Below are 26,503 nucleotides of genomic sequence, written 5' to 3'. Positions count from 1 at the left end.
CACGCCAATGACGTCAGTAGGTTCTCGTCACCTATGAGCGCCAAAGTTTTACTTTATTTTTTATAAAAATAATTATTTATTACATTATTTAATAAATAAATTAACACTCATTTATTAAAGTTTAAATTACAGCAGAGGCAAAAAAGGCTTTCAACAGAAGACATGACAGGCTCAACACATTGAAACTAAACCGAATCCTAGGTAAATATATTAAAATAAATAAAGCAAAATAATCCAGTACAACCAAGTAAAATAAAAAAGGGACGTGAGGCAGCATGATATTAAAATCAAACAGGTCAATAGACACCAAATCAAACAGGTCTTTTGAGCGCCAAACTCTACAAAAAATGAATCAAAGTAAAACTGTAATTTATTTTACATATTTATATAACTAATCACTTTGTAATAATAATACATATAATAATTTATAATAAATATAATAATTTACTTAAGTTTTAATGGTGTCCCTTTTATGTTCTAATATTCATTGCAATCCTTTTTTTAAGTTTAAAAGTTCATAAATACCCTTAAAATGACAATGGTAACTATAAACATGCATTATAAATGGTTGAACATATTTCAGCATTAAAACAGAACAGGAAAAAGATTAACTGTGCACTTCCTCCCGCATGACTGTATAATTTTACAACATATTGTCATACTTTCAACACTTCATGATGTGGTTCCTCTGCAGTGTTGTGCAAATTACTTCCAAACTGTAATACATTACAGATTACTTGTTACTGTTATTTAAAAGTAGATTTAGATTAGATTTTAGATTTAGATTCAATTTATTGTCATTGCACATGTACGAAGGTACAAGGCAACGAAATGTGACCTCTGCATTTAACCCATCCAGAGAGTAGTGAACACACGTACCCCCGGAGCAGTGGGCAGCTATCACTACAGCGTCCGGGGAGCAAGTAGGGGTAAGGTGCCTTGCTCAAGGGCACCTCAGTTGTTACCCGCCGGCCCTGGAAATCGAACCGGCAACCTTCTGGTCACGAGTCCGACTCTCTAACCATTAGGCCACAACTGCCCCTTAAAGTACAATATTATATTATATTATAATATATTATATATTACTGTCTCAGAATTGTAATACGTTACATGACTCCTGTATTACTTTTGAGTTACTTTCACCAAAATAACTACAGAAGTAGAACTTAACATTCTAAAAGAAGTCTTTGTATTTTTGTATTTTCAAAATACAAAATACTTTTTGCCAATCAACCTCTTTAGACTGCTGATTTCTTGAATTAACTAGGCTATACACAAATAAATACAAAAAAATATTAGATTAAATCCATTTAAATTCAAAATACTATTACAAAATACTATTATTTTGTAATAGTATTTTGTATTTCAAATGGATGTATTTGAATACACTGCCCATCCGTGCAGTCTTATAAGGAGGTTGATTGGCAAAAACTATTTCAGTTTGAAAATACAAAAATACTAAGATTAAACACATTTAAATACAAAATACAATTAATTTTTTTCAAAGGTATTTAAATACAAAATAGTCCCATCTCATCACTGAACTAGATTATATAGAATTCTAGCTAGTCATCATGTAAATGTTGGCTTACCTTGTCATTGCTGCTGGTCACAGGGATCTTGCTAACTAGCTTCCTGAAAGCAGCCCAATGACCCCTCAAAACTCGCCCAAAGGGAATAAAAACTAGCCCAATTATTTTCCGGTGTCAAATCAAAGTTAACAACTGCCAAAAGACGTTTATATTGCTATATTTACTTATCTGAATGGTTTCCTAGGTATTGTGTGTATTTTTTGTTCTGATGAACTCAAAATATGTTTTGGGGGATTTAGGAAAGCAGACAATTCTGGGTCACCTTTGACTACCGTTATATTTTTTTCTGCTATGGTAGTCAATGATGCCAAAGAATTTTCAGTTGCTAACATTCTACCAAATATCTTTGTGTTCAACCGAACAAAGAAATTTATACAGGTTTGGAACAATTGCAGTGTTTCCCAACCCTGGTCCTCGGGGCACACCCTCCAGAATGTTTTAGTTCTCTCCCTATATGAAACACCTGATTGATGAGTTGAATCAGGTGTTTTATATAGGGAAAGATCTAAAACATTCTGGAAGGTGTGCCCCGAGGACCAGGGTTGGGATACACTGAACTAGAGGGTGAGTAATCCATAACAGAATTTTCGTTTTTGGGTGGAGTGTCCCTTTAAAAAAGATCCCATGTGTGCTCGAGGCCACGAACGGAAATGGACGAGAAACGTGTTTTCTCTTCTTAAGACATGAAAAAAAATGAAAAACTTGCTTAAGAAATAAGCATGGTTAAATGTATTGCATATATATAATGTGTACAAGCACGTCAATGTTTTAGTTGTTCTAGACTGTATAGCTGCTCAAACGTGATATTTGGCAGCCGGAAGAATCAACTGTCGTACACTCACGCGTGATTTCTTTCATTGTGCAACGTGATGCACCTTAGTACGAAACATTGGTAAAAGCATAATTCGGATGCATTGTCTAATATCACCGCTATATTTTCCTCTTTGGTTGAGCTGAGCTCCCGCGTCCCTCCCTGTTCTGTAGCCTGCCTGTCAGTCACTCATTCCCCACACTTTTGAGAACGGGCAATTGACAGAACACCGGTCCTGGAGTTGCCAGGTGTTCATCTGAGTATGAACACACATTAAGAATCTCATCAATTAACATTCATCCTTAGAATATAAATAAACATTTTGGCGGCCGCAGTACATTATGAAAGTATCCCAAAAACCGTGGCTCTAATATTTCCCGCAACTGCACTTTCAAAATAGTCCAATTGTGCGGGGAAATCGCGACCCTGGCAACACTGGCGCTTACAGCGATCCGGGCGGGTTCAATAGCCTCGGACCTTTAGCTCTGTTAGCAGAGTGCTTAAATAATACTCAAGATACGTTGTACTTTTTACTAGTAACCAGTCCTTGCAACTGGCTTGCTTTTTATTGATTAAATAAAATATACACGTGTTCATCATCAGTCACTGATTAGATCACATGACATTGTCTGGACCACAGAATAATAATAAAGAAAACAATAAACACAAATACAAATAATAAAGATGAGAGTGCTATATACACATGTTAACACCCCCACTCGCTCCCACATTTGTTATTTTGTCATTTCATTACAAGTATACAAAATTCATACTCCGAACATAAACATGTTAAATTTCATCAACTTAAGCTTTGTTGCTGGTTTCGTTAGTATATCTGCATCCATATTGTTAGTTGGACAGTACTCCAGACTAATCCTGCCCTCATTTATTACTGACATCACAAAATGGTATTTAATGTCCACATGTTTACATCTTTGTCTATACACCGGATTTCTTCCTAAGGCTATGGCACCCTGATTGTCTTCATAGACCTTAGTGTCATACTTCATACCATCAATGTGTTGCAACAATTGCTGTAAGTGTAAACATTCTTGTACAGTTGCGGCTAATGCCATATATTCTGCCTCACAAGTAGACAGTGCAACAGTTGGTTGCTTTTTGGTCTTCCATGAGACCAGTGGTCCATTTTTGTTTAGGCTAATGCAATAACCTGTAGTACTGCGTCTATCAGAAGCATCAGCTGCCCAATTTGCTTCGCTGTATGCAGTGTTGGGTAAGTTACTCTGAAAAAGGAATTAATTACTAGTTACTAATTCCACATTTAATAGTGTAATTAGATTACTGTACAAATTACTCTCTCCAAAAAGTATTTAATTACTTATTAATAATTATTTTCTATATCCTATATCAAGCTTGATTAGAATTGATTCAAGGATAGACGTGAAACGGCTTATTTAAATCATTCAAATAAATAATAAATAACAACATAAATTATTCTTATTAACCGACCAAAGTATACAAATGTGTGAAGGATACATTACAGCATACATTTTAAAGTTAGACTTATCATTTTGATGTCATTTCCACTATTGAATATATTACACAGTATTTAGTTTAATTACATCAGAAGTAACTGTAATTAAACTACAGTAAAACAATAGTAATCCCTTACTTTACTTTTTAAAGGGGAAAGTAACTAAATTACAGTAACTAATTACTTAGTAACTAGTTACACCCAACACTGGCTGTATGCATGTAATATGTTCTCATTCACACCCTTTCTGTAACACAGTTCTTTGTCATGGGTGTTTTTCAAATATCTTTAAACATGCTTGGCAGTCTTCCATTGTTCTACAGTTGGGATAGAAAAATGTTGTGACAGTTTACTTACAACAAAACTTAGGTCCGGCCTTGTACATGTTGCCAGGTACATTAAGCAACCTACTACCTCTTTGTATTCTCTGACATCACCCATTAACTCAGCATCACCTGTAGCTCAGTTTTTGTTCACAGGGCGTAACCCTGGATTTATAATTTTTCATGTCAAATCTCTCAAGTATTTTCTCAACATATCTATGTTGTGACATTTTAACACAATCGGCATCTTGCTCAAAATCAATGCTAAGAAAATGTGACAATTTTCCTAGATCCTTCATTTTGAATTTTGCCATGAGCATCCCTTTCACATCGTTAAGGGCATTCACATCACTGGCTGCCATAATCAAGTCATCTACCCATATGACTATGACAACTTTCTCAGTTTCTGTAACCTTTGTGTAAACACAATGATCAGCGGGGTATGGGGCCATGTCAGCTATAAATTTCTCTGTGGCAGTCACTGTGTCACTCTTGCTTTTCAGAAAATACACAAACACCATACTGGAGTAATCATCCGTAAAAGATAGTGCATACCTATGACCGTCTCTAGACTCTGGGTCTATAGGCCCAGCCAAATCTGTGTGCACCATTTCTAAAGCTGCTTTGGCTCTTGTATCTGGCCCTCTATTTCTAGTTTGGATACATTTTCCTTGTATTTCCATATTTTCTATGTCCTCGTAACTTCGGAGTCTCGTTTTAAACTCTGCAAAAGTCATTTTGTCATTGCTCTGAGTAACATGAATCGCAAATGGTTTAAATGTCTCTGCAAGTCCTTTCAAAACCATCGCTGTTAAAGCGATGCCACTCAGCCACTCACCTGCATTTCTTAAAGCAGTGATTGCTGTCTCAGCTCTGATGACGTATTCCGTAACACTTTCACTGGGCGACTTTTGCAGTGAAGTTGGCTCTGTATACGATCCAATTATTCTGGGTTTCCCCTTGCCAGCATAATATCCACGCAAAATCTGCAACGCTGCCTCTCGCATGACTAGCGACAAACTCTTGTCATCCAGGAACTGAATCAGCTCTGCATATGCTTCGGCATTTTTCGTTGCATCATCTTCTTTATAATCAGAAGGCTCATGTATAATAGTCTCTTTTAGTCCTTGCAAACAAAGGTGGCCCAAAAATTTCATCTCCCATATCTCGTAGTTCTTTTCATCTCCGTCAAAGATGAGTCTTGACCAGCGGCTCGTTGTTACCGCTTCTTTTTCCCTTCTACTCATGTTGTCGGTAGGTCCTGTGTCTTAACTCGGGTACACGCAGTATCCGTTGCGACTTTTACCCATCATCTTGACACGTAAAAACTATATTATTCCACTGGTAATTCTTTGGGAGTTCTGGGCATTCTCTGGTAGAAGCGTACTGGGCCCATACCTGTTAGCAGAGTGCTTAAATAATACTCAAGATACATTGTACGTTTTACTAGTAACCAGTCCTTGCAACTGGCTTGCTTTTTATTGATTAAGCAAAATATACACGTGTTCATCATCAGTCACTGATTAGATCACATGACATTGTCTGAACCACAGAATAATAATAAAGAAAACAATAAATACAAATAATAACGATGAGAGTGCTATATACACATGTTAACAAGCTCAGAGACTGAAATCATGCCGCATTACAATACAAAATAGTTCCACCAGCCAGAGGGAGATGAATGACACCACACGCGTTTATTCACGAACAGGAAATAGAACTTACTTGCGGGATTTTTGATTTGTTGTCAAAATGTCTCGCGGGCGAAAAGTTTGTTGTATCGCAAGCATTACTGAACATGTACCGAGTAAAATATTACTGAAAATTGATTTGTAATGCCTTACACTACTGCGTTACAGCAAAAAGTAATACGTTACTGTAATGCATTACTTTTGTAACGCATTACTCCCAACACTGTTCCTCTGGTTTACACAAATTTTATGTCTGAAGATATCATCTATACTGTCTAAAATGCAAATGATCAAGTACAAACATCAAGTGATGGTGAATGCTGAACTTGTCAAAAAAGTCAATATGCCAAAGATTAAAATACACTGGTTAGAAATAATAAGACCAGATACAGATACATTTCTCAGAGTGGAAACGGAGCAGCGTGTCTGTGTAAACAGGTGTGGACACACTCTGTACACAAGGTCAAAGTCCTTGTAACACAAACCAGCTTCTCTATTCAGAAGCTCATTAGTTTGCTTTTCTTCTGCAATATTCAAATGCACTTCCCACACATGAACACGGAGATGATATTGGGTAATGTGTGGGATAATTTGTTGCTAAATTGTTGATTCTATATTATCCTTATAATCATAATCATTTATCGCTCCGTCCTTTTATAGCCTTATTATTACACAAATGAGTATTACAGAATTTTGATGAAAATCATAATCTCTCCATCCATCTGTAGCATTTAAATGCTTTTACACAGGACCCACCCTATGTCTTATCTTCTCTTTACTCATATGAATTCCACATTGATTGGGCATTACAAACCAGAACCCATTTGCAAAAGCTCTAGTTGATAAGACAATGAGTAATAGGTGAGTAATAAAATTCTTGCCCCTCCCTGCTTCCCTACTGGGTGGGGACAGTATGTGCACACTAACCTGGAAAACCAGACAGGAGTTCAAACAGAGACCAAAATAATTGTTCACTGGGAGGGTATAAGCAAGTATGAGAGATCTATCAAAGAGGAGAAGGTAAACTAACAACTGATCGTTTTAAAGGCTTAACGTATTAAAATCCAGTCAGAGCATTGATATACCCGAGTGACAAAATTCACCATGGGAACCTTGAACACTCAGTCGCTTACCGCACCTGTCGGAATTATCCGGCTTTTCGAATTCGTGCTGACCTGCATCACTTTCAGTCTGGCGGCATCTCAGGGCCACAGTACTTCTTCATACTGGGCCTGGTGTATGTTCACCTGGTGCTTCTGCTGTTTCATGACCCTCCTCATCATCATCCTGGAGTTGACCAACCTCAGCGCCAAGGTGCCCATCTCCTGGGAGGACTTCACAGCAGCGTTTGCGATGCTGGCCACCCTAATGGTCCTGGCGGCCTCGGTCATCTACCCCAGGTTTTTCGTGTGCTCGACGTGTGGACGTGGGATCGCGGCTACGGTGATCTCTTGTCTGTCCTTCATCCTGTACGCTGTGGAAGTGGGCCTAACCCGAGCGAAACCCGGGGAGATCAGCGGGTTCCTGTCCACTGTGCCGGGCTTGCTGAAGGTTCTGGAGGCGTTTGTCGCCTGCATCATCTTCATCTCTCTGGACTCGGACCGTTACAGCAGGTATCCTGGGATGCAGTGGTGCGTGGCTGTCTATTCCATCTGCTTCATCATTGCTCTCCTCATCATCCTCCTGACCATCTGTAGGTTGTTGAATAAATGCCCCTTTCCGTTTGATAAGTGTCTCACGGGGTACAACGTGCTGGCGGTTTTGATGTACATGACGGCAGTGGTCGTATGGCCGATCTACAGCTTCCAGGACAACCCAAGACCTGCAAACTGCCATTATTGCAGTTGGGACAACCTGGTCGTTGTGTCGTTCATGACCTGCGTTAATCTTATCGTTTACATTGTGGATACATTTTACTCCGTGCGTTTGGTCTTCTTTGTTTCGCCTGCCTAGGAAAAGGACGATGCAAGTTAACCAATCTATTGCAGCAGGCAGGAAGTAAAGTTTTTATTTTAAGCGTATGAATTGTTTTATACAAGATTACATTACAAACTGAATGTTGTTTCATATCGATGCATTTTGGGGGAAAATGTGTGTTTAAAGAATGGTTATATATGTCTGATGTGCCATGTTGCCTGTGAATCAGCTATTTGGATAATGAGTAAATGCTTTTTGTGGTGAACTAATAATTTTTTTTCAAGAAGTTATGAACATATCAACAATATTGTTAAAAGTCGCTATTTTGTTGCCGTGTTAATACAGATCTTTGACCTTCCTTGTATCATTATATACAAAATGAGATATTTTGAAGAATTTAGAAAAAAACAGTTCTGGAGCACCTATGACTACTATTTAATTTTCCCTACTAGTCAATGATGTTTCAGAACTGAAAATTGCTTTCTCTGTGTTTATCAGAACAAAGTAATTTATACAGGTATGAGGGTGAGTAAATGATGACTTCATTTTTTCAGAGTTTTCATTTTTGGGTGAACTATCCCTTTATTGATTGAGTAACGCCACGTCAAAAAGTGAAATTAATGATTGAAATCAAACTTTGATACAGGTTACTTTAATCTGGATTTCACAGACGGGGGTCAATTTTGCGACATAAGTACAAATAAGGCATGAAACCATCCCTCCTTGTTTTTTGTGTCAGATGTGGAAGTAACTGATGGAAGAATAAAGTGGTGTATCATCAGCTTTTACTTTTGGTCTTCTAATATAGTGCACCACCACCAACATGGTTGTAAAAACATGACAGACTATTAAAACGCCAATATTGCATTGATGGATTGAAGGATGATCTGTTAATGTTTCTTTTAAAGCATGACAGAAATACTTGGGCACTGTGGGACCATTTCATTTTTTTAATAAAAATAAAACACAATTTAATTTTTGTATTGTATTTATTTGGAAAGGGACCAGATGCATTATTTAAAATGTTACATTAAATGCTTTGTACTGGATTTGACCTAATGTTTATCCACAGTCCCCTGGCAGGTGTCCATTAACAACCTCCCACAGAAACAATTCATGCTTCAACATGATACTGTGTAGTTAAATGAAAACCAAAGGTGATTAACGATAAACACTTAAACTGGATAATTCTATTGAGTGACAACAAAGAAGGAATCCATCCTCATCTGGTCTTTTTAGAGATAAATATCCTGTATTTAAATTGAAACTTACTGCCTGATGTGAAAACAATCTAATTACAATGTAACCTTTATTTGTTCAGTGCCGTCAACTTCCTGTGGGACTGAACGTTTCCTGAGGTGTGGCAGAAGTGAACTTTATTTAGGGGAAATTTTCACCCTGGAATTGACAATGAGATGCATTTTTATCTTTATGAGGACATTTTTATTACCATGCCAAATTACACAACATATTGGTTCAAATGAATGCCATTGGAATAAACATATTTTATTACCAATAAAATGATACCAACTACAAAACTAAACTGACAGGTCACTTTTGTGTCTGTAAAGATTAAGGTTGTAAAGATTTATGGGTAACACTTTACATTAAGGTGCCCTTTATAAAGCATTTGTAAATGTGTTCATTAATGATTAAAAAGTCATTTACAAATGCATTATAAAGCAGTTATAACTGCGTAAATAAAAAAGGGGATTCTAGAGAAATACCTGCCAAATGGTGAGCCATTTTTAACTCACATGTTATAAATGCTTAATAAATGTATTTATTCATTATTTATTTGCAAAATAGGCTGTCAGACTGGAGACTGTAGGGTGTTATGTTGGTTTTTCTTATTATTGTATATTTCATAAATGGTTCACATGAATCCACTATATTAAGGCACACTTTCATGGTTTGCTAAAATTTATAACTCTTAACACTTTCATTTTCAAGTTTGGTGTTTTGAAGTTGTGAATGAATACTTCACAGGCATCCACTTTTCTTTAAAGTGAACTTTCACTGGGCTGTCAATACTTTTAAATGTATGATTCACATCAGAGATGTAGCCTTGTGAGCAAGCATTCTGTTTCTACAATAAAAAATGTTTTCTGGTTTTGATTAACTATTGGAAGTAATTGAATCATTAATAAAACATCGTAAACAAACACGTTTACAACAAACTTTGTGCATTTAGTGCAAAAGTGATCAAAAGTTTGATTAATTTATCTTGGTAAGCAAGAAAAAACTGCTTTGGCTAAGCATCATGATCTGAAGGCATTCTGGAGGACACCGTAAGACATTTGGAATCGGATCAGCTAAGCAAACATGGTTTGAAAAGTGACATAAGATATAAAATATACAATAATCAGAAAAAAACAAAATAACAACCTACAATCTCCAGTCTGACAGCCTATATTGCAAACAACACCAAGATAATAATGAATCTGCTTTTGAGTCAAATAAATAATGAATAAATACATTTATTAAGCATTTATGTGAGTTAAAAATGGCTCACTATTTGGCAGGTATTTTGTTAGAATCCCCCTTTTTATTTATGCAGTTATAACTGCTTTATAATGCATTTGTAAATGACTAATTAATCATAAATGAACACATTTATAAATGCTTTATGAAGGGAACCTTAATGTAAAGTGTTACCGATTTATGACATGATATATTGTAATACAAAAAACTATTAGAATATGTGTTGTAGAGCTATTCTTTTTTATATGACGTCTGTTTAATCCTTTTGGTTGAGCTGCCAGCTCATGATCTGTGTCAACATATAGAGTCACAGAAGAGGAGCAGCGCCAAATGTCCAATATTAAAGAACACAGTTGATCTGGTGCGTAGATCCAAAAAACATAAGGCCAAAAGGAAAAGTGAAAATCCGCACACGGTTTTACTTTTGGCCTGCGTCAACATATAAAATATTTTAATATTTTGCTTTGACTACTTCTTAATTTTATGTGATTGAAGGAATTTTCAATTAATGGTTACTTCTTTAACAAGACAAAAATGACAGTCAAGTATATTAACATCAGACCATAAACCGAATCGGATCTTAGTTACACCCGTAGAGACACTAAACCAACAATTAGAGGCTGAAAAGAGCAAAATATTCACTATGATGACTGAAAAACTACAACAAACTAAGAAATATGTGGGGCATACTTTTTGTTGAACTCATCCCTCACGCCACGGTTAATATCTGAACCTGGGTGGAACTAAAGCTCATACAGGTAAAGATTACGTGCGACTTTAGGCTAGAGTTAAAGGTTTGGAATCAGCTCATAAAACACACCAGAAACCAATAAGATCTCTGAGCAGGGTTGTAAAACTGATAAGAACAGAATGGCTCAATTGGTGGTTTCTAATTCTAGTGCCACATCGGGGAAACTTAGGACACTACAAGGAGGAACTCGGTTAAGGCCATCGCTTTTCGGGTTGGACATGTGGGTTTGTTAACATGGATGACAGAACAATGAGACGCAACAAAGACACTCAAAAGAAAGCAATGCTGTTTGAAGAGGTCGAAAACGTTGCATAAATACTGCAGGAATTTCAGCTGGGGTTACAATGGTGCATTTGGATTTCAAAGCGCTGATTTCACCAGTCGGCATCGTGCGGATGTCAGAGTTTGTCCTGACATGCACCTGCTTCGCATTGGTGGCGTCCGCGGGCTTCGTAAACTTCGGCCTGTCCCACTGGTCCTGGTGCATGTTCTGCTGGTGCTTCTGTTGCTTTATGACGCTCCTCATCCACATTCTGGAGTTCACCAACCTGAACACCAAAGTACCCATCTCATGGGAGGACTTTACCACGGCCTTCGCCATGTTGGCGGCACTCATGATGGTCACGGCTTCAATCATCTACCCGACGTTCTTCGCCTGCTCCTCTTGCTCCAGGCAGATCGGGGCATCGGTGGTCTCCTGGTTGTGTTTTGTGCTGTACGCGGTCGAGGTCTGGTTGGTCCACAAAAGACCAGGGGAGATCAGTGGTTTTCTCAGCACCGTTCCAGGTCTCCTCAAGATTCTCGAGACCTTCGTAGCGTGCATCATATTCACATCTCTGGACCCCGTAGAGTACAAGAAGTTTCCGGGACTGCAGTGGTGCGTGGCCGTCTATTCCATCTGTTTCATTTTCTCATTGCTCATCATTCTCCTGACCATCGCCAGGCTGTTGCTTGTGTTTCCGTTTTTCTTCGACGTGCTGGTCACCGTCTGTAACGCACTGGCTGCTGTTATGTACGCTACTGCTATTGTTATCTGGCCGCTGTATGTGTTCAAACAAAACCCCCGTCCTGTTCAATGTAACCATTGCACGTGGGATGATCTGGTCGTGGTAACGTTTATGACTTTCATCAACCTGTTGGTGTACATCACTGACACAGCGTATTCTGTTAAACTGGTGTTCTTTAGCCATCACGAGCAGGAAGAATAATATTTTTTATCTTTGGTTCCAGAAAAAAGAATAACAATCCACTTTCTGTCACGGTGCACATATACCTAAAAGAAAATGGTGCCCCTTACTACTAGGGAGTCATAGTATTCAGAATACATAGTTAATATTTATTCATGGTCAATAATGTTTTGTGGGTTAATTATTAAACCATTATGTACAGCATAAGGTATCAGTTTATACCACACTGCAATAAAATATAACTTTGTTTCTGTTATCAAGTTGGCACAAGGTTGTTCAATGATTTTATGTCAGTGCAAAGGAAGGCTTTGCTAATTCAAAATGATTATTTTTAAGGTTCTGTTTCGGTTTTATCGAATAATTTAAAGGAATAGGTAACCCAAATATAAAACTGTCATCATTTATTCACCCTCATGTGGTTCAAAAGAAATAAACAGGTTTGAAATTACATCAAAGGAAGAAAATGATTTTCATTTTTAGGTGGACTAGCCTATAGCTCTCTCTTGCCCAAAATAACACACTCATTTAAACACACTGTAAGTATCAATGTGTTTCATTATGACAATATTTTATCTGCATGAACCATATTAGCATGTGCAGTAATGTAATATCCTTAATAAAAAGGCACAACAAATGTCACAATAAAATACCTTTATTAGAAAAATAGCTGCTTATTGTCCTATGTCATACAATATTTCCTCCTGAAATGTTTAAAATGTCACAAGATTAAAATGCATGATACATTTAAACATGAGGACACGGGTCAGGGTGTAATGTGAAGAGTTCAATAGCAAAAAATGTAACATTTTCAGAAACCATGTTTTTTTATTGTGCGTTTCAATGAATATCAATCAAACTGCAGTTAGGTTGTTTTATTATGTAGGAATAACAAAAAAAAAACTAAAATAATAGTAAAATAAAAAATAATGTAAGAGTATCGGTTATCTGTTTTTGCAAATCAACTCTTCAATACATCCACCAAACCTCAAATGAGCTTGAGAAGAAATAAATAACCATAACATAAATATTGACAAATCAAGTAACATGCCACCATTTTCATCCTTTCCCATAAAACCAGTTCAAATGTTAAATTCTCCCGAGGTAGAGCTCACTCTTACTGTGAACAGAGAACATTTCATGCACTTGTTTCAATCGAGGCTTCTTTAGAGCGAGTCAGAGGTAAAAATAAAATCCTCCTGGTGTGATAAAAAGCCTTCTGAGAGCCGCCCTGCTCCCACATCAACTCTCTGTATAAATGACTCATCCTATCATAAATCTCTGACGTTCAAATCCTCCTCTCGCTGCTCACTGGCTCCCCTTGAGGCTGCTTATGGCATTGACGAAGAACTCGTACCAGAAGAAAGTGAAGCCTGTGGACAGAGCGGCCTTCAGAAGACTGGGCGAGAGGCCTTTAAAGAATCCCCGTGGCCCTTCGTCTCTGGCTATCGTCACCATACAGTCTACAAATCCGTGGTACGTCCGTACCTTCACAGAAAAAAAAGGATGAAAGTTACATTTTTTTAAATAATATGTAAACTCCTTTAAAGCAACTTTTTTGATAAATTTGTCAAATGACTGTTCAGATAATTTATAACCCAAAGAGGTTAACCCAACTGAGAGAAAGTTACCTGTCCAAACTGCATCCTGGCCTTTTCAAACCCGCCCACCTGAAGTCTCTTCTTAAACAGGTCGAACGGATACGTGAGAGTTTTACTGATAACTCCAGCAAAACTACCACTGATGAGACTGTGTAAACTCCCTAAAACAGACAAAAAAAAGAGCAACAATAACATTGCCAGATTCGATCTTCAGCCTCATAGACAGAGGTAGTAAGACTCACCATTAGATTTGCTGTCCTGTGGCTTTAGCCGCTTCTTTAAGACGTTATAAAAGAAGAACTGCATGCCTGCGTATGGATACACTGCCACTAGAGTGGGTGCGAGACCCCGGTAGAAGGCGAGGGGACCCTCTGTGCGATACATTGTGACCACGGCGTGTCTGAGGTTACGATACATCTGAATTGCGAAAATGGAATGCAAGACTCATTGAATACAGATGAGCACATGAGAAGTGTTTGTAATGCATCACACGGCTGAGGTTTGACCCCTGACCTTGGGTTCGCCCTGAGCTGCGAAGCGCGTGCGGAGGGTGTCGAGCGGCTGGCAGGCCACTGTGGCGGAACACGCAGCCAGACCACCGCAGACAAAATGAACTCCCGCTGTCTGGCTGTTATAGGACGTCTTCTTATGGACCAGCTCAGTCAGGCCCTCAAAACTCGCAAACTAGCGGCAAAATAGACACATAGCTAAAGAGTGTGACTTGATGTTCAAGAGTCCTAAAAAATAATACTCTGTTTAGCTTTTAGTACTTGAACTGCCCCGAAGCACACAGACAGCAGTTGGGCAGGAATGTGACCTTTCCAGAAAGCAGGAAGTCCCTCTTCTGTGAGAATACAGCGGGTGGCCTGCCATACACCCCAGTACTTCCCCTGAGGATTGCGAGAGGACACCTGCTCGATCTGCAACTGTGAGACCAAAATACACCAAAACAAAGATGGTCCTGTTATCACAGAGTTCTTAATGTCTGAATCGAACAAATTTATTTCAATTCAAATGTATTTCTTTAGCACTATCACAATTTTACATTGATGCAAAGCAGCTATACAGTATTAATACAGATTAAGCAGGAAGTACATAGAATACACAGAACGCATAAGTGAATCAAATTTTTTATAAGATATTATTTATTATATATAATTTATTTATGTAAAAATAATAATTGTCTGTAAGATTGTAATCAATTTCTAAACAGAAAGATGACCACCACACTGCCACCTTAAGTCTGTTAGTTGCTATAGCAGAAAACACAAACAGGTGACTGCAAAATTCTAGCATGCATGACCAACCAGCATAAAGCAAATCCGTTTTTTTTCAACCGAGCATGCTCTGTACATCTGGGGATTTGGGAGCGGTACAGAGTGTCATCCAATATTCCACAGGAAAAGTGACTCATTCTCTAGGCATGATGGAGCTTGCATAGGCTACACTCTAAACAAATACGCTTTCACACTTATCGTATTAACATTTAAGATTTGTTCATTAAGTATTTTGTATCAGAAAAACTCACAAACATTTGGATTCAACTGATTGAATAAAACAAAATAAAGTCTAGTGGCTTCCTGTAAAAATACAAATATGAATCATCGTGTTTTCCATTCAAACCAAAACACACTAGGTGTTCTATTGGTTTCCATCCACCAGAAACAAAATCGCACCAATGGAAGCCAACACATTACCAGTAGTGATCCACAGGAAACAATTCAGTTTCAATCAAAACCAACACAACAGCCATTATAACCATGAAACCATTCTGTTGTTGTGGGTAAGGCAGATATCACCCACCTGAAATCTGATTTTGACGACATCCAAAGGGCTAATGAGGGCTCGGGTGACCATACCCGCCGCTGACCCGGCCAGAGCCGCTTCCTCTGAGGTGAGAGACGCAAGAGGGGAGTTTGGATCATACCCCACCATCCCTGATCACACCACCTGCATTGAGGTCAGAGGAACATTTACATAAATGTGACAGCAAGTTCAACCTGACTGAGCTGCCCATCTAGACAACATCTTTGGTTCCGATTCGATTCCTATGAAGTTGTTCAGATTGAGAGCTCACTAGGTTTGGAGACACGGTTTGCACACACTGCCTTAACCTCTAAACATTAAAAACATAAACGTGTAAACATAAACTGACCTTTTCAAAATCTTCTTTAGTGTCCACAGTGTTCCTCTGTAAATTTCGCCTGTTATGATGTTCACTTATAAATCCACAGCGGCAGTATCGTTTTAGAGGACACCTCATGTTCCCTTCATAGTTAGGGAAGAACAGCATCCATTGCGGTACGCCTGTATTTACGTCCGTGTCTGGTTCCACACTGATAACATTAGTTCCGGTGTTCATTCGTTACATGAAACGTTTTAAGCGTAATTTTATGTTTTTACCCAATTTTAATATAATTTTTTTTATGATACACATATTACATATAATACATAACAGCGATGTTAAAAGATGTTAAACAAACCCGACCGAGTTTGTGATCTGTCAACTATCAATCATTTTGAAAGATTAACATATTTTAACATGCAACGAAAATAAACTTTCCCCCAAAACCAAACTTCTTCCAAAACGTCTGTATCATCCATTATTCTATTTGTATTATTTGAGTATTTCTATATTTTGCATGTTTTTCTGTACTTTATACTTCTAAACCCCAAAAGTAAGTAATGATGAGCCCTGAGACTCCGCCCACATACCGGTGTGGATTCCGCTGATTGGTCAGTGCTCCGCTCATACGCGGAAGTGAAGAGAGTGGGTTATTGATAGCGGTGCCATGGCACAGGCGTTGTCATGCGTGTGTTGAGATGATTTGGGATTAGGAATCATACAGTATGCTTCATTCTCTCAGGGTTTTGTTAGTTCTGCTGTTAATTCAGCTACAGTCTTCTTTTGAAAGCACGAAGGGCTCCAGTGTAGATGATGGTGAATGGTGAGAGATTCTGTTCTCGTATTTTCTGGGACACTACAGACTGTTAAAACACAGAAACCTTATCGCTAAAGTTGGTGGTGCTTTGTCTACAGGGCAGTGGATTTCAGTATGGGTGATGAAGGCGAATGCAACATTGAGATCAGAGATGTGAACTCCATAACCTACACTGAGTTTATTAAAGAGTAAGACCATCACACACATACACACTTGTAGAGTGTATTTCAAACAGTGGCCCCCAAACTATTTGGACTTAGTTCAGAGTTACTTGTATAAATGCTGTTGCATTAAAACAAACTATCAAAACAAGTGGCATCTGCAAAGAAAATATGAATATTTTGAATATAATATTTTGAATGAACATGTATTTTGAGTTATTTAAGGAATTCTATAGGTGTTGTTTTGTTTCACAGGTATGCCTACACAAAACCAGTGATACTCAGAGGGCTCACAGATAATAGCGTAAGAAATTAAGATGTGTGCTTATTGTCAGATAGCGAAAACCTGTTGAATTCACTTTGAGGTGATGAATACTTTAATAGCATGTTGTAATTGGTTGTTTTAGAATTTCCGTTTCCTGTGTTCCAAATCCAATCTGCTGAAAGAGTACGGAGAGAAAACAGTCCGTCTCAGCACAGCAAACACACACTCGTACAATAAAGGTAAAACCTATTTTAACAGATGTTTAATCTACTAATATCTTTAGCAATAGCAATAAGACCAGTTAACGTGAATTCCAATGTCACATGACTATATTTAACAGTGGATGTGCAGTTTGAAGAATTTGTGAAGTTTCTGTTGACCCCTCAGTCTGAAGATGCTCTTGGCAGTGGTCAGTTTCCGTCACACAAAACACACTGAATCAACTTATTTTCCTCCGTCTTCCACTATGTGTGATTCTCGTCAGTGTGTGTTTTACTACAGATACACTGTATTTCTTTGGGGACAATAACTTCACAGAGTGGCATTCTTTGTTTGAAGAATACAAAGCTCCACCTTACAGTCTACCACACATGAGCCCTGCGTATAGCTTTGGGATTGCTGGTATGTGCACACACTTTCGCCAATCTGTGTCTCGATTTAGGTTTTGGAGTATACACACACTTCATTAAAAACACAACCTCCGCTACAGGACCAGGTACCGGCGTCCCATTTCATTGGCACGGTCCCGGCTTCTCCGAAGTTATATATGGCAGGAAGGTGCGTGAAGTTTATTTCTCATAGCTAATACACTGATACTAAATCGTAGATGGATAGGTTCTAATTGTACTCATTTATTTACTCGAGAGGCTTATAAATGTGCTTTATGGTTGACGGTTTTAACAGTAAATGTGCCAAATCAGCCAACTGATTATGTGTGTTTGTTTCAGCGTTGGTTCCTGTACCCCCCAGACCAGGCACCAGAGTTCCAACCCAACCACACTACTTTGTCATGGGTCTCTTTTTCATATCCGAATCTGGAGCTCCATCAGATGCCAGTGGAGTGCACCATACGACCCGGAGAGGTGATGTTTACAAACTCTGCATTTATTTGCTTAGCCAGTTTGAAGGTTTCTGGGTCGGTCGTACCCAAACTGTCATGAATTGTCATACTTTATAATTCTTATACTAAAATATTGTTAAAGGCTGGGAATAGTGGCAATTTATAATATTGTACAAATAAGCCTTGTATCCTTTATGCAAAAACAATGTTGTATTTGTTTATACACACATTACTTATTATATTTCCTTAGCCATGTTTGAATTACACAAATTCTTTTAAAAACGAAATAAAATGAAACTGTTTTTGTCTTTGCAGGTGCTGTATTTTCCAGATCGCTGGTGGCATGCAACACTAAACCTGGACACCAGCGTCTTTATTTCAACTTTCCTGGGTTGATGTGATGACACACACACACACCATCAGTTTTTACTTGAAGGACCAATCAGAACATTCCTCTGCCTTATACGGACCAATGCAATGACTCCAAGCTTGATCTTTTTATTTACATTGATGAACACTTTTAATAAGAACATGGAACTTTTATTAATAATTTTTACAAATAAATTTGTGTTTTAAAAACATGAAATTTCTGTATTTTGGAATTTGTGTGTGGTTTGAAAGTAGCTCTGCTTGGTTCAGGAAATTTGACTTTTTTTCAGATTATACTGTATAGCAGTGGTCACCAACCCTGTTCCTGGAGATCGACCGTCCTGCAGACTGCATCTCCAACCCTGCTTCAGCACACCTGTCTGTAATTATCAAGCAAACCTGAACACCTTGATTAGATAGTTCAGGTGTGTTTGATTGGGGTTAGAGCTGAAATCTTCAGGACGGTCGATCTCCAGGAGCAGGGTTGGTGACCACTGCTGTGTATAGCATGCAAACTACAATTAATATCTTCCTCTTTCAAAGACAACAACTTTGTAATAAAGGATTATTTTTATTGAACTAAAAAGTAAAAACAGGATCATCATTATATTTCATCATTGAAATAACTGGACCCTATGTAGTTTAACAGTTGAACAGGTTAGATTGGTCACCAACATCCTGAGCTTTGCAGCGACAGACACACTATGTGATCATGTTTATGGCTCTTCAGCAGCTACATGACCAAAAAGTGTCATAATACTGCCTGAATGAATGTAGATTTCTCATGCAGGGACGCAAACTTGCAAATCGAGAAAAATAAATCATTTTAGATGATGTCTCTAGCTCCAGACCTGCTGTCCAGCTATGTAGGTTTCTCTGACTGTCAGAGCGTCATCGAGCACTACAAAATCTACAAAAAAACACAGCATGGACAACAAGTTTATATTATCTTTCCTCAAGAAGTTTAACTTCAAAGGTCATGATATGGTGTGATGAGACATTTGCAGCACATACAGAATGTCACCAAATCATCCTTTAATTGGCTGTGATGATGTAATTACTTCTAGCAGCCACTAGAGGAAGCCATGTAACTACAAAAAAAAGATTCCTGACCATACCTGCATCTGTGCCATACTCCAGCGTTCCCTTTTTGTGACTGATGCCCAGCAGCTGAGCGGGATGCAGAGATGCAGCTTCTAATGCGGCTTCTACAGTACAGCCTATACACACATACAGAAGAAAAACCAAACCTCTGTAATACAGTCCTGACCAAAATGATAAGATCAAGACCACAAAGACACACAAACCTGATGCCTCTCTGAAGTGTCTAACACACATGTCCATTGTCGCAATACTGCCACTTAAAGTCGTGGTGCCTGAAATAAAAAATCTGTATTCAATAACAATAACATACCCATCACACTGATCACAATACATTTCAGGTTTTTTTATTTTGACAGTCTTATAACGCTCCATAAAGCCAGAAAAATTAAGAGAACTTCAATGTGAAGAGAATTTTCTCAACATAACATTGAACTAAATTCAGAAAACTCAATGTCTACTGCATATCCAATCTGCATTTACAACCACTCGGTATTATATCATATTTGTTTGTTTTAGATTGTGCCGAGCGAAAGCAGGTGCAATGATGCTATTTCCACAAACCTGCCACATATGCATGAAGGCCCTGGATGTCAATCTGCTGTTGGCCCAGTGTGTGTCGACCGGGTGGAAGACCCATCGCTGTCACGGCATCTGTGACCAACACTAAACCTGCAAAACACACATGCATATTATATATTATATTACACCATAGTCTGTTTGAATACTCGATTCTGATTGGCTGAAAGGTGTGCGTTGTTTAATGCACAGGTAGTGCCAGTCAGTTTGATCGATGTTTGAAATTAACTGACGCAAATGACTAGCGTTTTCACCTGTCTGATCAAAAATGATACCGTAAACATCAATAACAGCTTTTAACTTGGCAAATGACCATGGTATAAGCGGGATAATCCACGGCTAGCCTTGCATTAAAAGATTGTAATGCACTTAGCAGACCTCCACGTCGTGCATTAAAATCCTTAATGCACGGCTAGCCGTGGATTATCCCTTACATAAAAAAACATATATTTTGTATGTTTTATGCTCATCCTTAAGTGTAGAATGTGTTACCTGCGGGATGGGCTCTGTGGGCGATACGCAGGGCAGCAGGGTGTGTGTGTATCCCGTCTGCGATCATACCGTAGTAAACCATCTGGCTGGGCGGTATGCGGTCACTCGTGAGCAATCCCACAATGCCCGGGTCTCGGTGATGAAACTTTAAGAGCACAAACCGATAAGGATGGGGCCATCATGCTTGTTTAATGAGAATTAATAAAGCGACAATATAAAAACCATTGGATCTATGAGAGGTCCTCACGAATGTATATTCAAAGCTGTGTATGTGATACTAACAGGCAACATGGCATTAAATAAATGTGTAATGAACGAGGCTCCGTTCTGCACGGCCTCTTCAGCCTGAGAGAGATCAGCCATAGAATGACCTGCGCAGAGAAACACACCACTACACATAAACACACTCATCCTGCGTATTTTCGAGTGATCCATCCCTTTAATAAAACAGAGGTCCTACGCACCTACTGACACGGTTATGCCCCTTCCTGCCAGTTCACGGATTGCTGCTCCACTATTGGCCAATTCTGGGGCAAGTGTTACCATAGCGACATTCTCCAGGTGCCCATACGTCTCCGTGAGGTCAGCCACACCCCCGGCGTTAAAAGTGCGGAGGAACTGAGTAGGATGGGCGCCTTTCTTCTCTTCGCTGATGAACGGCCCCTCCAGGTGAAGACCTGACACAAATAGAGTAAACTGAGATAATGAGATATGACAACCAAAGCTGTACACAATTGACAGTCAACCAGTAAGGGATATTAAACGTTTAGTTACCCAAAACTCCTGCCCCTTCAGGTCCACCATCCTGAACTCTGATCTCTGGGATGACCTGAGGAGGAAAAGCCAGTCGGTGACATCACTAGTGGAGTCCACCAATCATCTCACAAGGTGTACTGGGCATTTAATTGAATATTCTATTATGTGGCTTTTCATTGCACTTTTTTTCACTTCATTCGAAATTTGGAACCCCACGTATAATAAACATTAAAGTGATTTCATTTAGAGGTGAATCGAGGACAGTGATGGTTCATGGACTGCACCTTGTGATATATGACTGTTGGAGATGTGACGAGGGTGGGGCAGAACGAGGTCACGCCATGTTCTAGAATCTTTTTGGCCACCAAAGCCACGCCCCCTCTGATGTCATCACTGGCCTGGGAGAAGTCGATGCCATATCCACCTATGAATACAGCCATGTTCAGCGTGATCTCTATTTCAACTATTTTCCAAGGTGGCTAATTTGTGTGAATTCATCCTCTCTGAAGCGTACAAAAACGTGCGATTATTAGAAAGAAGTGATCCTGAAGCCTCACCCCTAAACCTACCGTCACAAAGCAAAAGTGCACTAGAATGAGATCGTACAAATTCATATGAATTGGCCAATTCGTAAAATAGTTATGAGTTGCCGTGAGATTGGGTTACACATTTTAATAACACTTTTCTGGCAGAATGCCTTACAATAACAATACAAAGTCATCATAGATCAGATAAGTCCTAACACACAAAAAAACGTATTCTGTATGTGTGTGTATAGTTTACCATTTAACTGAACATCTATGAACCCCGGTGCAATGATTTTATTCCCACAGTCAACTTTGTGATCCGCAAAACCTTCTTCATCAAAGAACAGCTTCTCAGGGTTTAAAATCTTGCCCTTCCGAACCCACAGGTCTTCCCTGAAAGCACACACAGAACTGTGAAATAGACTTCATACTGTTTCATTCTGGCTATGTAATGCACACTAGTGAATGCTCTGTATAGTCTGGAAATACAAAACCTGTTATTGACTACATCTGCTAAGACACTTAAAAATCCATGCATAGAGTCAGGGTGATATGTTACCTTTGCAGTCTGTGGTCCTTTAGGATCCTACAGTTCACAAACTGGGTGATTGGGGCATCAGACACACTCTTATTGGATGGCATGTCGCCCGAAAATCACACCCCGACACCCTATGAAGAGAAATCAGACATATCGGTCTTTCAATGTTTCACACATTTACTTTTATTCATTGGGCATCCTGAAGCCACACAGACCTATGTGTATTAGTAATTTTATAGTATTTTATAACGGATACGTACGTATGAAGACATTTTATACGATGTTAATACAAGATTAGTCACTAAAATATGATTATATATTAAAAGTATGATTATGGATTTTATAGTTTACTTGGGACTACTTTGTGCAAATTGGTAAGCCATTGGTATTGTGAAAAGCGCTATAGCCTACAGATTTGATTCAACCTCACTAAAACACAAATACGACTCATTGGCACTTTGAACCCATAGACATAAAAAGTTTATCACTCTATTTATGATATAGATTTAACTTTGAACTGTCAAACAATATTTCCTATTCAGAAATTTCCACCTCTATTTCAGGATAATCTATTCCCTCAACTTTTCGATCACAACGTTTTTGCATTATAATCCATAATTATAAATGACTATAAAACAGAAAGCCGTGATTTAGATCACACTGTTACAATGTTGCAGCAGACCGTAAACAAACAAACCAAACGGAAAGACATCACCGTTCCTTTGGTGGATCAAATCCGTTCCTTTGGCATAAGACTCATCTAACGGACCATTTATCAGATCATCGGCTGTCGTTTCACACACACACACCTACCGTTAATTCACATACTTTTTCTCGAACCCGCGCGTCTCTGTTCGATAGGAAGTGACAGCAACGAGTGTCACGCGCACCGTCAGCTGACGAGGGGGCGTGGCTAAAGTACACGTGCTTTTAAATGTGGTTGAAACAACGGCGCGAGAGTTTCAGCACACTGGTAAAATGTTGACGTTTATACATGTAAATATTAGATTTATATTTAACGTGTCATGATATATAATTGTTGCTTGCTTATGAAATGGTCAAGTTGATTTGAATATTAATAATCTTGTAGTGGATAACCGGGTTAGTTTTGCCCCCAGAGCATGCCATTATCAGGCTTTGACCAATGCTTGAAATGTTAGTTAAACTGTCTTAAATTGCAGAAAGTTATTAATAACATTTATTTTAAGTTAATAATATAAGGTTTACTTAATAGCTGTTACTTTTCATTAAGAAACTGTATAGGTTTGGCTGTATTTGTGAGGGACAGAAGTGCCTGACATCCAACTTATGAGGATCTTTAACACAAAAATGAACATTCTGTCATGATTTACTCACTCTCTAGTTGTTTCAAACCTGTATAAATTTCTTTGTTTGGTTGAACATAGATGCCCGGTTTCACAGACACGGCTTAGTTTAAGCCAGGACTATGCCTTAGTTGAATTAAGATATTTATGTCGCTTTTATAAAAATGCCTTAGAAGAATACATTACTGGTGTGCATCTTGAGACAAAACAATGGCGCTGATATATTTTAAGATATTTCTGGGCAAGTTATATTCAGTTAAAGCAGGTCACATTCATTTTAGTCTGGGACTAGCCTTAAACCTCGTCTGTGACACCGGGCCAGAGAAAGATATTTGGACGAATGCTTTTAACCAAACGATTCTTGGATCCCATCGACTACCATAGTAGGAAAAATGACAATGGTAGTCAAAAGTGCCCCAGAACTGTTTGCTGTCCTACATTCTTCAAAATATCTTCTTTTGTGTTTAACAGAACAAAAAATTATAAAGTAATTTTTCCTACTATGTTAGTCAAAGGGGTCCAAGAACTGTTCTGCATTCTTCCAAATTTCTTTCTTTGTGAGTAAATGATGACATCATTTTTATTTTTGGGTGAACTATCCCTTTAAGTGGTCCTCACTATATAAAAAGGTGCATAAATCTGTCAAATCATGTTTTTCCTTTAAAAAAATACATTAGCTTGATTTAAAATCAGTCTATGAAATGACCTCATCAGTATAGTGAAACAAACATAAGTGTGTGTTACACACTTATCAAGCCAAGGACAGTGTGAGTTTACTGTATCCCCCTAATGTGTGTAATGTAGCTAAACAATGCTTTCCGCACTCACTAATGTTAAAGGACAGATTTGAGTTGCCGGCTTTACCCTCAGTTACAAACAACTCACACCTGCGTCACAACTGTTGAGAACAACCCTTTAGGGAGAAACACACACATTAATTTATCTGGAAACCTTTGCATTTCTGTCAGACAGCATAGTTCTCACATATACAACATCATACATTATGTTAACGAAAGATCAAACTCTCTTAAAGCTGCCGTAACACACGCAGTTTCTGCCAATCTCATATTAATCTTGGGTACCTATAGAGTACTATTGCATACTTCGTATCTTCGAAGAGTATTTAGTTTGATCACATTTATAAAAGATAGATACAGCTGTACGATTATTTCTGGAAAAATATGACCTCCTGGGGGTGTGCGGGGGAGGAACTAAATCACGAGCACACAATACATCATTGCAATACATTATCCCTGCATAACTGTTGATTCACTAAGTTTGTGTTGCTTACATTATGCACGTACACGCCGATTGCCAACAAAACACAGACATATGACTTAGTTTCACTTACCACGTGCGGTACATGTCCGGCATCTTTTAGCGCTGGGACCGCGCCATCTATCAGTTTCAAACGATCTGCAAATCCAGCGTTATATCCACCGTTTATATAACATCCTCACTGAAATGCCGTGAACAAAGAAACACAACTCGACTTCTCTCTCTATCGCAAGAGTAACGAGCTGCAGGCCCACGGCGCAGCCATCTTGACGCAGCGCAGCCAATTTTGATGGTAAGCGAGTCTTCCTCGCTCGTCGGTTGACACGTGGGCGGGCTATTCCTTTCGCTTTTCCGGGAGAATTGCCCAATAAGGTACTTAGATGAAATGATGAGTTGTTACGAAACAGAATTTCATGTTCGAAAAAAACCTTTCCGAAACCTATACTAACTTTGAGGGAGTGTATCGCGCACAGAAATACTACGTAATAGTAATACTACGTAAATAATACGTCCAACTTCGTTTTTTGACAAGTTGACCATGTCAAGCATGAGAAGACAGCACGTTTAACATTGTAAATAAGTCAGAATGCGTGAAACCCGTTGCATGGCTCCATTAAATAATATAAGAGAATGTCAAAATATTATATGAAATATTTTAAGTTATATTGATTTAATTAAATGAAAATTATGTAGCACAGTGTTTTTAATCAGTGGGCAGGACCCACTAGAAGGCTTAAGAAGCTTCCAAGGGGGCCCCAATATGACTTAAAATAATATAAAATAAAATCATTGAAATAAGCTACAACAATTCTTAATGTTTGGTCATTTTTATTTCAGGTGTAATTTTCCATGTTATACCAAGCTTCAGAATATTTTTGTGTAGTAGAATATTGTTGTGGACAATTGGGGATTGTGATATGATAGTTACGATTATTGTAATGAAATATTGTGTTAATAATAACCAAAAAATTATAATTTAGAGGAAAAGAAAGAACATTTTAAAACACAACATAGCTATGACACATGTAGTGTATATCACACACAAATTATATTCCTAAAATTCATAATGTCACTGAGAGCCATATTTTTGCATCTATTTTTTATTTGTAAATGTGTGTGTGTGTGTGTGTGTGCGCGTGTGTGTGTGTTCATGTTTGTATATCCCGGTGGGGACCTAAACCTGAACGCACACCAACACATGGGGACTCGTGTCACCGTGGGGACCAAAATTGAGGTCCCCATGGGCAAAAAAGCTTAT

At 38.4% G+C, this 26,503-nt stretch overlaps 5 protein-coding genes across 10 annotated transcripts; 3 read left to right on the top strand and 2 right to left on the bottom strand.

The window, feature by feature from the left end:
• Positions 1-6,866: 6,866 nt before the first annotated feature.
• On the top strand, positions 6,867-9,399 carry zgc:77748 (Myeloid-associated differentiation marker homolog-like). The gene has a single exon (XM_057346228.1). The coding sequence runs from the start codon at positions 7,020-7,022 to the stop codon at positions 7,866-7,868; it is 849 nt and encodes a 282-aa protein (XP_057202211.1). The 5' UTR covers positions 6,867-7,019; the 3' UTR covers positions 7,869-9,399.
• A 2,012-nt stretch (positions 9,400-11,411) lies between these two features.
• Positions 11,412-12,275, top strand: LOC130561247 (myeloid-associated differentiation marker). Its single transcript, XM_057345450.1, has one exon. It carries the CDS (start codon positions 11,412-11,414, stop codon positions 12,273-12,275), a length of 864 nt encoding a protein of 287 aa, XP_057201433.1.
• Positions 12,276-12,878: 603 nt separating this feature from the next.
• slc25a19 (solute carrier family 25 member 19) lies at positions 12,879-16,180 on the bottom strand. The gene is made up of 7 exons (XM_057346035.1): positions 16,008-16,180; positions 15,656-15,802; positions 14,623-14,778; positions 14,366-14,536; positions 14,095-14,269; positions 13,883-14,013; positions 12,879-13,739 (listed from the first exon to the last, which is right to left on the bottom strand). The coding sequence occupies exons 2-7, from the start codon at positions 15,785-15,787 to the stop codon at positions 13,560-13,562; spliced, it is 945 nt and encodes a 314-aa protein (XP_057202018.1). The 5' UTR covers positions 15,788-15,802; positions 16,008-16,180; the 3' UTR covers positions 12,879-13,559.
• A 433-nt stretch (positions 16,181-16,613) lies between these two features.
• On the top strand, positions 16,614-19,033 carry jmjd8 (jumonji domain containing 8). Of its 3 annotated transcripts, XM_057345793.1 has the most exons (9): positions 16,614-16,800; positions 16,893-16,982; positions 17,211-17,259; positions 17,363-17,459; positions 17,561-17,629; positions 17,722-17,841; positions 17,930-17,997; positions 18,168-18,302; positions 18,596-18,837. In XM_057345793.1, the coding sequence occupies exons 1-9, from the start codon at positions 16,703-16,705 to the stop codon at positions 18,674-18,676; spliced, it is 807 nt and encodes a 268-aa protein (XP_057201776.1). In that variant the 5' UTR covers positions 16,614-16,702; the 3' UTR covers positions 18,677-18,837. The 3 variants fall into 3 exon arrangements, with proteins under 3 accessions (XP_057201776.1, XP_057201777.1, XP_057201778.1); XM_057345794.1 differs by lacking the exon at positions 17,722-17,841 and having other exon boundaries at positions 17,882-17,997; positions 18,596-19,033; XM_057345795.1 differs by lacking the exons at positions 17,561-17,629; positions 17,722-17,841 and having other exon boundaries at positions 17,882-17,997.
• A 216-nt stretch (positions 19,034-19,249) lies between these two features.
• Positions 19,250-23,539, bottom strand: amdhd2 (amidohydrolase domain containing 2). 4 transcript variants are annotated; one of them, XM_057345792.1, is made up of 12 exons: positions 23,456-23,539; positions 22,664-22,773; positions 22,361-22,497; positions 21,862-22,001; positions 21,596-21,650; positions 21,286-21,498; positions 21,104-21,192; positions 20,822-20,966; positions 20,315-20,422; positions 19,957-20,025; positions 19,768-19,869; positions 19,250-19,559 (listed from the first exon to the last, which is right to left on the bottom strand). In XM_057345792.1, exons 2-12 carry the CDS (start codon positions 22,744-22,746, stop codon positions 19,489-19,491), a joined length of 1,212 nt encoding a protein of 403 aa, XP_057201775.1. In that variant the 5' UTR covers positions 22,747-22,773; positions 23,456-23,539; the 3' UTR covers positions 19,250-19,488. The 4 variants fall into 4 exon arrangements, with proteins under 4 accessions (XP_057201775.1, XP_057201771.1, XP_057201774.1 ...); XM_057345788.1 differs by lacking the exon at positions 19,250-19,559 and having other exon boundaries at positions 19,575-19,869; XM_057345791.1 differs by lacking the exon at positions 19,250-19,559 and having other exon boundaries at positions 19,575-19,869; positions 23,471-23,528.
• Positions 23,540-26,503: the final 2,964 nt, after the last annotated feature.

Source organism: Triplophysa rosa, linkage group LG11, assembly GCF_024868665.1.
Source record: "Triplophysa rosa linkage group LG11, Trosa_1v2, whole genome shotgun sequence".
Lineage (NCBI taxonomy): Eukaryota > Metazoa > Chordata > Actinopteri > Cypriniformes > Nemacheilidae > Triplophysa > Triplophysa rosa.
The sequence above is the reverse complement of the archived record's forward strand: the minus strand, read 5'-3'. Positions and strand labels throughout refer to the sequence as shown.

Excerpts from the sequence above, each read along its gene's own strand:
- slc25a19 (XM_057346035.1), bottom strand. The coding sequence starts at position 15,787 with ATGGTGGGGTATGATCCAAACTCCCCTCTTGCGTCTCTCACCTCAGAG. Across the intron at positions 14,779-15,655 it reads TCGTCAAAATCAGATTTCAG|TTGCAGATCGAGCAGGTGTC; the intron begins GTGGGTGATATC and ends TTGGTCTCACAG. Across the intron at positions 13,740-13,882 it reads CCAGGATGCAGTTTGGACAG|GTACGGACGTACCACGGATT; the intron begins GTAACTTTCTCT and ends TTTTCTGTGAAG.
- zgc:77748 (XM_057346228.1), top strand. The coding sequence starts at position 7,020 with ATGGGAACCTTGAACACTCAGTCGCTTACCGCACCTGTCGGAATTATC.
- jmjd8 (XM_057345793.1), top strand. The coding sequence starts at position 16,703 with ATGCTTCATTCTCTCAGGGTTTTGTTAGTTCTGCTGTTAATTCAGCTA. Across the intron at positions 17,842-17,929 it reads GTATAGCTTTGGGATTGCTG|GACCAGGTACCGGCGTCCCA; the intron begins GTATGTGCACAC and ends CCTCCGCTACAG. Across the intron at positions 18,303-18,595 it reads GCACCATACGACCCGGAGAG|GTGCTGTATTTTCCAGATCG; the intron begins GTGATGTTTACA and ends TTGTCTTTGCAG.
- LOC130561247 (XM_057345450.1), top strand. The coding sequence starts at position 11,412 with ATGGTGCATTTGGATTTCAAAGCGCTGATTTCACCAGTCGGCATCGTG.
- amdhd2 (XM_057345788.1), bottom strand. The coding sequence starts at position 22,746 with ATGCCATCCAATAAGAGTGTGTCTGATGCCCCAATCACCCAGTTTGTG. Across the intron at positions 22,498-22,663 it reads AAGGACCACAGACTGCAAAG|GGAAGACCTGTGGGTTCGGA; the intron begins GTAACATATCAC and ends GTGTGCTTTCAG. Across the intron at positions 21,651-21,861 it reads CAACAGTCATATATCACAAG|GTCATCCCAGAGATCAGAGT; the intron begins GTGCAGTCCATG and ends TTTCCTCCTCAG.